The following is a 9,437-nucleotide window of genomic DNA, read 5'->3' as shown; positions in this document are numbered from 1 at the left end:
GTTTGTCCAGTTTGTCTTAAATTAAATTTATTCACAAATCCAGCGAATAAACACATTGTCCAATGAGATCACCCAAAAAGTTTTCAGACCCCACGATATTTCCACACCGACGGAACACTCTAGATACCATGTCAAAGTTTTAATAGTGTTGTTTTCACGGTGGACACATTTGACTTGACAATGGAAAATACATTATCAGGCCTTTTGTACCAAGTTCTCGTACCTGGAGAACCACCAGAGGAGAAATACTTCCACTCTGATCTACTTCTGGATGACCACGCTTCAGAGCTACCAGATCTCCAAAGCTGTTTTCAGACCAGACCTTGAGAAAATGTCTAGAAACTTCTAGACACTGTCTGGTTTCGGAATTTAACAACAGCAGGCGAATGTCCAGAACATTCAGGTGAAGGGAAGAACCTGGTAGGACCGTACGCAAGACGGCACAATCACGCACTGTAAATCAAGCCAATCCCCAACGCACAGGAACAAACAACCATTCACTCTCCAACATTCTAGCCACTACTCCGCTGTGTTGTCCACTGGGAGGAGACATTCCAGAATATGTCCACCACAACTTTTAGACCTTTCTCAAGCAAGGCCAGTTCCTTAGAACTACATCTATAAAGATACAATAACCTGAGAACCTCCATGGACACAGTCAGAAACAAATAGTCTTCAATGACTGTAAGAATATGCGAGGATGGCAGCCTTGACTTGGATTCTACTGTGAAAAGACATCAGCTCAAGCAAGTCCTGTTCCTTCTATCTACAGTCTGGAAGGTACAATGACCTGAGAACCTTCTCTGGTATGTTGTTACACATCTTAGAACAAATTGCCTTCAACGACTGCAGGAATATGAGAGGACACTGAAACATGGGGCTCTACAGAGATCTGGACTCAAGCTCAAGCAAGTCCACTTGTCTCCCATCTCGATACTTCTGTCTTAGTCTGAAAGCAGCTTACAGGTGACACAGCCAAGGCTAGTACGGCCCGTTTGCTCAGCAGGGAATGCAACACACCTTAGCTGGGACTGACACAAGAAACAGTTTACGGTTCAATCCCCAAAAATGGCTTTTGATGAACTGGTACTAGTTTCCAAAAATGAGGCAACAAACATTACATTTCATCTGCTGCACAAATCAGCAACGACACAAAACCAAACCAAACCATCGTACATTTAATCTCCAGCCTAGTGGTGGAGGTGATTTTTAAAACCATCCGTCCGGTTTTAACGTCTTATCTTTGTTTACACATACAAAGAAAGATAATCATTGTTTCTGCGTGTAAACAAAGGTTGGTTCTTTACCTACAGAGTGACCTCTGTAATCTTGGCAGGACATTTTGCTTCTGCCTTTACTTTTTTCTCATCATCACCCTTGGTGTCCTTTTTTGTCTTTCCCTTTGCTGCGTTATCTTCATCCTCCTCCTCCTCTGTGTCCTCCTCTTCCTCCTCATCCAGCTGGAGGCTCCCGGAGGAAAACCTCATCCTGGCTAGTCCACCAGAGCGTACCATCTTCCCCAGCGGGGGTGGCGGGCAGTAATATGGGTAGAAAACCTCTGGATCCGAGTCGCTGTAACTCCCTCTGGTGCCTCCAATCATGCATAGGGACGTGGGGCGTTCAGGCAGAGGGGAGGAGTTAAGTGGGAGGTAGGTGGGTCTGGAGGGGCGTGTCAAGTGTGGGTAGTAACCGAGGGGACGGAACTCGGAGGCAGCGCTAAAGCCCGGGTTTGAACTTCTCGCCAGGTTGAACTTGACATCTGGTTGGCTGGCGACGCGGCGAGGTAACCCCGGGAGGAAATTGCAGTCGTCGCTGTAATGCCCCGCCTCTGTATGACCAACGCTCATGAACCTTGCCCCATTGCTTCCTGGCTGGTAAACCCTCGCTAACCCGCCTGAACCGGAGGGGCGGAGGTTTCTCCTGATTGGTGAAACAGACGGAGAATCTTGGCTTAGTGGATAAAATCTTGGACGATATAAGTTATCGACCGTCACATAGTCCTGACTCCTTGGCTGTGGGAAGCGCTCCAGTGAAGACACGGCAACGTAGTCCGTCATGTACGGATGGCGGTTGAGCGGCGAGGAACCAGCTAACGAGAAAGTCGGGAGGACGGGGTGATACTGGTACGCGGGAGTGTTCGGGTAAAGAAGAACCAACTGCTGTCCCGCGTCCGGATGTGGCTGAGGATTGGCCCGACGTCGCGATCTATTGCCGTAAACCCCGGCTAACCTCTGGGCTTGGCGCTGCATCCCAATGCGTCCACATCTCACGTTGTCCATCACGGATGTTGAAGCCGATCTCGCCTTCGAGGAGGGTGTCGACTGGTGCACGGACGGAGAGAGGGGAGTGACCCGGGCGAGAGGGCTGGGCCTCTGTGTGACCTCAACAGAGGATAGGCTGCGTTTAGCCCCTCCCCTCCGGAACTCAAAGTCATCAAGACTTCGCTGATGTGGATCCAGCTCGTCCTGACTGTGTGTCGCCAACGGGAATGGATACGTGTGATCGTACATCTTTGGAGGTTTGACAAAAAGATGAGACTCGACTTATTACCGCCAATTGATCGGCAGTTCAGCCAATTAATCAGCTGACGACTTATTAAAATAGCTACGTCAAAAGTATCTGGATAGTGTGTGAACTGTTCTTACCTGTTTAGAGACGTCTGTGAGGAGATCAGGAGAAGAGCGAAACTGTCTGGGGTCAAACTCTGACGGACAATAAACTCTGGAGCAAAGAATTTACGACAAATACAGATTATTTTTTCCAAAACAAATGACAGAACAGATTATATCTTTGTGTTTTTTTCCGTGCTTTTATTCTCACCTCTCACAATGTGAAGGCTTCTTCTCCCGCGATCCCATGCACTCCAGCAGCTGTTTCTGCGTCCGCCCACTGTCACGAGTCAAAGTCAAAGTCGTGAACTTAGTGAATGATCCGTGAAGAATCAGTTTAACCCGAGTCGATGTTTTCATGCATTTTCTTTTTCACCTGTATCTGAAGCTGGAGCCTTTGCAGGTCAGCAGTGTTTTGTGAACCGCCTTGGGTTCCTCGGGCAGCCGGAAGAAGGCGTGGTACTCCACGCACGTCTTCCAGAACGACTTGCACACGTCACGACTGGTCATGGAAAACTCCAGTGTATCCTTACACGACGGCTGTGAACACAACATTAAGACACACACACATATGTATATGTATATGTGTATATATATACTGTATATGTGTGTATACAACAAATAACCTACAACGTGCGCTTCTCGAACGTCCAAACTGCCTCTGAAGGTTCTCACCCCGACTTTGTCGTGCAGTTTGATGAGAAAATGTTTGCGTTTAAAGCTCAGTTTGCGGACTTTTGCCCAACTGAACGTGTTGATTTTGGTGTTTCCCTGAAAAACAGAGGTAAGAAGAAATGATTCAACGTGAAAAATGAGCTTCACTTTTGAAAATGGGCCAAGAAAATCAAGAAAACATGGTACCAGTGTAAACCAGTGCAATCTAGTGCAAACCACTGGTTCCAGTATTTGATCAGACCTAAGCAATCAACACTATTACTCAGCTGAGATGCTCATGAGGCTTGAGAAACAGCACGTCCTATTGGCATGACAATGAAAACCTTTAGCTGCCGCCTATATATAAAATTTGATGGTCAAGAGACGCAGGATTTTGAACCTTGACGTCCAAATGTTCTAGCAGATGTTCCACGATTTACCGAGCACATTTGAGCAGACCTTGGTTGCCTGTTGGTAAACTGTCCTTGTCGAGATCTAAAGTCGCAGAACACATAAAATGCAACACTTCAGCTTTTCCATTTATCAGCATCGAAAAGCAGCTCAAAGAGGTTACCCATAGATTGAACTTGGTAGTCTTAAAGAAAAACACCCCAAAAACCCAGAAAAGCTCTGTTATCTGACCTCTACACCAGGAACCCAGGATGACAACCTCATACCTGAAAGACCAGAACTCCAGAGTGAGTGACCGCCAGGTTGATCCTCATCCCCTCGCCGTCGTGAGCTGGGTGTGGCCTGATCCCGTACATGTCCAGCTTCCTCGCCACCTCCAGCAGCTGGATGTCCGATTCTGCTGGAGACACGCCCCTACAGAGACGGAGGACAGACATTTCCTGGACTCTGTTTGACTGAGAGAATGTTTTTTTTTTCTGGAGGTAAAACACAAACCTGTGTTTCTTGTGTAACTTGATGATCTTGTGGTCTAAATATTCCTGGTTGGGGACGTACTGCTTCATCTCTAGATGGTGACAAACCAGCTCCTCGTCATAGTCGCCTAACTCTGCTGTAACAAACATAAACAAGGAGAATAAACTGACTTCTCTGTTTCCACGACTAGAGTTTGAAGGAAAAGTCAAAGATCAGTGGTTCCCAAACTTTTTCTTCATTGCTTGTGTCCAAGATAAAACCAGGATCCTCAAAAACTGGCTTTAGGTGAATACAATTCTGATTTAAAAGACACTTTTAGATGTTAGGATGTTCATATTTTGACTGCGCTGCATTTTCACACTTACACTGCAGTATGTGAGCGACCAGCAGGGCGGCGCTGTTGTCGTTACAGGTCAGACTGCCGTTGGACAAGTCCTGCTTTATCTGTAAGGCAAAGAGATATCTACACACACGCACACACAGGGTAATACAATAATCAATCAGTCAAACTTTATTTATAAAACACTGTGCAGTAATGAGGAAGTGAAGAAGAGAAGGAAGTGAGGAAAGGAAGTGAGGAAACGCTGACATGGAACTCACAAACTAAACTAAAATAATATGTGATCAGAACAGAAGGTAAAATAAAAATAAATATATAATAAATTTAACAGTTCAAGTGAAATAGAGAAGGAAATTAGTAACTTTTTAAATGACACAAGGCTGCAGATGTTTTTGTCTAAATGCATTCATCTTATATATATTTATATTTATAGAATAAACAACAACAAATGACACCAAGATTTAAAGATAAACAGAGATGAACTTTGACCTGGTGAGACCTCGCTTCAGTTGTCCTGGGTCAGGAGGAAAGAACTTGACGATAAACCTGAAGAAAAGATCGCTGGTGTCTGACGAAGAGAGAGAAGAATATGTGTGTATATATATATATATATATATATATATATATATATATATATATATATATATACATATGTATGTATATATATACTAGATATTTATGTAGCTATTTAAAGAAATGAAGAGGGAAAAATCTGAAATACTTTACATTTGATCTGTTTGTTCAGCGGCTTCAGCAGCTCCAACCAAACCTGCAACATATCAACACAATTTAAACGTGTTTATATACATATTTATGGATATATTCTATATTTATATGCTTATATATTGATATTTTGTGTGTGTTTTTGTTCTCTCACATAGTTTCCACTGTTGTGTCTGAACTCCAGACCAAAATATTCTTTCTCCAGCAGCTTCAGGTGAAGACAAACTCTGTTGAAGAAGTCGCCGCCCAACACTTGATGCTGCGACGCAGAGAGAATTAAAGTATTATTATTATTATTATTATTATTATTATTGTTATTGTTATGCTTATTGTTGTTGTTGTTGTATTATTTCACATGTGGAGTGTGAGTTATGACAAAATGAAAGAAACATTGTATCATCATAGTTTTCCACTTCCAGGATCTTCACTTCCTGTAATTCCTGTGGATTTCAAAATAAGAGCCACTGACTTTTTAACACACTCTTATGTACTTGTAAATAAAGTTTTAATGTCGTTACACAAACTTCAGAATGACAGTTTGTATGTTAAATATTAAGTTAAGTATTAAGCTTCTTCAAAGGGATGCTAACGCTAGTGTCACCTTTTTATTCATCTAAATTCTTTACACACACACACACACACACACGAGTCGTCATCAAGGATCCTATTTTCCTCCCTCCCTCCTCCCTCCTCCTCTCTGATAATAACATGGTGCTTGTGCTTTTTTTAGCGTTAGCTGTCTGCTAGCCTGTGTTTAGCCCCCTGCTGGTGGTCACTGGACATCACTCATTAAGTCGTCATGAGGGAGGAGAAAGAGGAGGAAGAGGAGGAAGAGGAGGAAGAGGAGCAGGAGGGCGAGCAGCTGTGTCTGAGGAGAAATGGAACGCTCTTGTTGTAACCTGTGATTAGAGGAGAAATAACGTCTGGAATAAAGCTGAGACGTTAAAGTAGTGGAGGACGGGACACTCCTGTCCTCAGAGCTGCAGCTGTGTCCCAAAAAACAACAACAATGTCTTTAAGTAGAAGAAGAAATACATGTGAGTTTACAGATTTATTTATTGTTTTAACTGAATTGTTTTTGGACTGAATCACACACACACACACACACACACTCTATTTTTACCCTTGTGCATTTACTCATTCATCTCTTTTCTTTGCTCTCTTTCCTCTTCTAAAGATGCTATTATTGTAACAGAGGCTGATGGGAAACTGACAGAGAAATCATGGGTCTCACACACACACACACACACACACACACACACACACACACACGCGCACACACACACACACACACGCTGCAGGCAGTGTAACCATGTTAAAAACACAGGCCGTCGCTCGTCCTGACCCGGATATTAGAGCACGACAGAGTGTTTCATGCTCTGTGACCAAGTCTCAAGTCTACAACATCTTAAGAACACGTTCACGTCTTTATCTCAATGTTAGACAGACTTTTCCAACAGGAAACTGAAGTTTGTAAAACACTCACTCTCCCACACCAAAGCCCACAGAGAAAATCTGTGGTTTTAGCTCGCGGGGACACAGGAGCTGCTGGTCTACTGCTGCCTCGTGTGGTCACTTTGTGTCACTGACTTAAATCGAAATGTAGGTTTTTGAATGCCGAATTTACACAATAAGACATTAGAACTTAGTGATGGAGGCAGCAGTGGATCAACAACTCCTGTGTGCTGTGACGTTAAAATCACTGATTTTCTCTATGGGGTTTGGTGTGGGAGAGTGAGTGGTTTACAAACTTCACTTTCCTGTTGGAAAAGTCTGTTTAACAGTGAGATAAAGGCGTGAACATGTGACGTAGTGTGACTTATGCTGGTTTCTGTCAGTACTTCATACAAACATGCTTAAAAAAAAACCCTGAACTATTCCTTTAAAGTGCTCTCTGCTCACAGAACAGACACAGTTAAGATCCGGGTTTTATTTGTCTCTTGTTTGCAGGGAAAACATAATTAAACAGGGGGAAAATCTGGAATATTTACAGTAAGACAGTGATTGTGTTAATTTTCCTTTAAATAATAATACAAACGTCCTCAAACTGGTACTAATATGAAAAATAAACATTATTTTTGTCCATAAAACAGCTTCTAACAGATTTAACATGACACGTTTAAAACGATTCAATCAGTGAAATGTGAAAAAAAAAACCAAACAAAACCGTGACTTTAAATAACCGTTAGTTTAAAAATGAAGTTAAATCTCTGCGCGTGGACGAGAGGACGCGCGCGTGCAGCAGCAGCAGCATAATACATCAGTAAGTAAAAAGACAAAAAGTGTTTGATGAACTCACCTCCACCTCGAACGCGCGCTCGCTCTCATCCAGGAAGATCACGCGCAGCCGGAGCTTCGTCTCCTTGGAGACGCGGGACCTGGAGGTGAAACTGGAGAGTCTGCGGGTCCGAGGCTCGCGCTCCTCCATCATCTCTGTCTCTGGAGGACGGAGGGAATAAGGAAGGAAGGAAGGAAGGACTGAAGGAGAGCAGCAGCTTAATCCTCCATCACGACCTTCGAAACTTCAGAGTCTTCATCTTCATCATCCTCCTCCTCCGATGATCTGTGGCTGCCGCTGGAGCGCGCGCTCACTCCACGCGTGCGTAATGGCACGATGACGTTTGTTTCCACGCGCTGAAACGTCCATTTATCTATTTATATAAAACTTAAATACTTGAGTTACAGTTAGAGTTTGAAATAACATTGAACACACTTGTCTGTATATTTTTCTTTCTTTACATGTTTGTTTTCTTTATTGTTCCAAACACAGAGAGGACAGGACACCGTGTGTGTGTGTGTGCGTGCTCATAATATAATATAATATTTCACGGTGGCTGCTCGCTCTTAGAGAAGTGACCTGGTCCATAAGTAGGCCAGTAGTTCACTGTCGACACTGAAGCCTGCAGCACAGACAGCACTTTGTCTCTCACACACACACGCGCGCACACACACGCGCACACACACACACACAGAGACACATATAAACCGAGTTCTAATCCTAACCCTTAAACATGGTCTTAACCCCCAAAATCCCTTTTAAATGACAGGAAAAGACAAAATGTCCTCACTCCGTATGGTTTAATACGATGTTTGGTCCTCACAAAGCGACTAATACAAGCACACACACACACACACGCAAACCTATAGTTCTCTTCCGAAACCCTTAAACCAGGTATTAACCTTAACAAAAGTCCTTTAAATTTAAGAGGAAAAGAGAAAAGGGTCCTCACATCCTACAATATTTTGGTCCTCACAAATGCACACATACAAGAACACACACACATAAACATAAACCTAGTTCTAATCTGAACCCTTAAACCAGGTCTTAACCCCCAAAAATCCCTTTAAACGTGTGAAGAAAAGACAAATTGTCCTCAAATACAAAGACACAACACACCTTAAAAAAGGGCTTAACCTTAAAAAAAGCCCTTTAAATTTAAGAGGAAAAGACAAAATGTCCTTATTATCATTAATATCATTTTTATTACATTTATAAATGACAAAATAAGCTTTAATTTATTAGAATTTATTACAGATTTTTATTATTATTCTAAGTTCTACCTGAAGGTGATTCCCACACTTGACCACTAGAGGGAGGTAAAGACCTGAGGATCATATAAAGTCTCTCGTTCTCTCTGTAAACAGGAGGAGTTTTGATACTGTAACATGAACCTGCCTCATCCATCTCTACTCACCATCTGCCACACACACACACACACGCACACACGCACACACGCACACACACACACGCACACACACACACACACACGCACGCACACACACACACACACACACACACACACACACACACACACTAACCTGCCTGACACAGTAGCATCTGGCGTCTTTATGCTGCTGCCTCCCTCCTGAGACACACACACTGACAGTTCTCACACACACACACACACACACACACTGACAGTTCTCACACACACACACACACACACACACACACAGATATAAATTTTCCACTGCACCACCGCGTCGTCCTGTGACTGGTCACGTTCACGTTTCACCTGCAGTTTAATGAGAAGACGAGTGAGACACAGTAACCACTGTACTCTGTGTGTGTGTGTGTGTGTGTGTGTGTGTGTGTGTGCGTCTCCTCTGTAGTTTCAGGTAACAGTGAATTTCTGAAGACACTTAAAGCTCCAGTATGTAACATTTATGAAGCGTTCACTAATGTGTGTGTGTGTTCAAATGTATAATGACTTTAAATGAAACAT

The 9,437-nt window shown here is 43.2% G+C and overlaps 1 protein-coding gene across 1 annotated transcript; it reads right to left on the bottom strand.

Moving 5' to 3' along the window:
- Window positions 1-10: 10 nt before the first annotated feature.
- Window positions 11-8,155, bottom strand: LOC131456008 (FERM domain-containing protein 7). Its single transcript, XM_058623958.1, has 12 exons — window positions 7,511-8,155; window positions 5,366-5,470; window positions 5,215-5,257; window positions 4,978-5,056; window positions 4,514-4,611; window positions 4,170-4,284; window positions 3,941-4,088; window positions 3,240-3,380; window positions 2,986-3,149; window positions 2,821-2,889; window positions 2,646-2,721; window positions 11-2,510 (listed from the first exon to the last, which is right to left on the bottom strand). Exons 1-12 carry the CDS (start codon window positions 7,640-7,642, stop codon window positions 1,308-1,310), a joined length of 2,373 nt encoding a protein of 790 aa, XP_058479941.1. The 5' UTR covers window positions 7,643-8,155; the 3' UTR covers window positions 11-1,307.
- Between the last annotated feature and the right edge of the window lie 1,282 nt (window positions 8,156-9,437).

Source organism: Solea solea, chromosome 3, assembly GCF_958295425.1.
Source record: "Solea solea chromosome 3, fSolSol10.1, whole genome shotgun sequence".
Classification (NCBI taxonomy): domain Eukaryota; kingdom Metazoa; phylum Chordata; class Actinopteri; order Pleuronectiformes; family Soleidae; genus Solea; species Solea solea.
Note: the sequence above shows the minus strand (reverse complement) of the source record. Positions and strands in the feature narration are given on the sequence as shown.

Bases quoted from the DNA above. Each gene is read 5' to 3' on its own strand.
- LOC131456008 (XM_058623958.1), bottom strand. From the start codon at position 7,642: ATGATGGAGGAGCGCGAGCCTCGGACCCGCAGACTCTCCAGTTTCACC. The intron at 2,890-2,985 runs GTGAAAAAGAAA...GACTCGTGACAG, and splicing joins GGCTCCAGCTTCAGATACAG to TGGGCGGACGCAGAAACAGC. The intron at 2,511-2,645 runs GTAAGAACAGTT...AAACCTCCAAAG, and splicing joins TCACAGACGTCTCTAAACAG to ATGTACGATCACACGTATCC.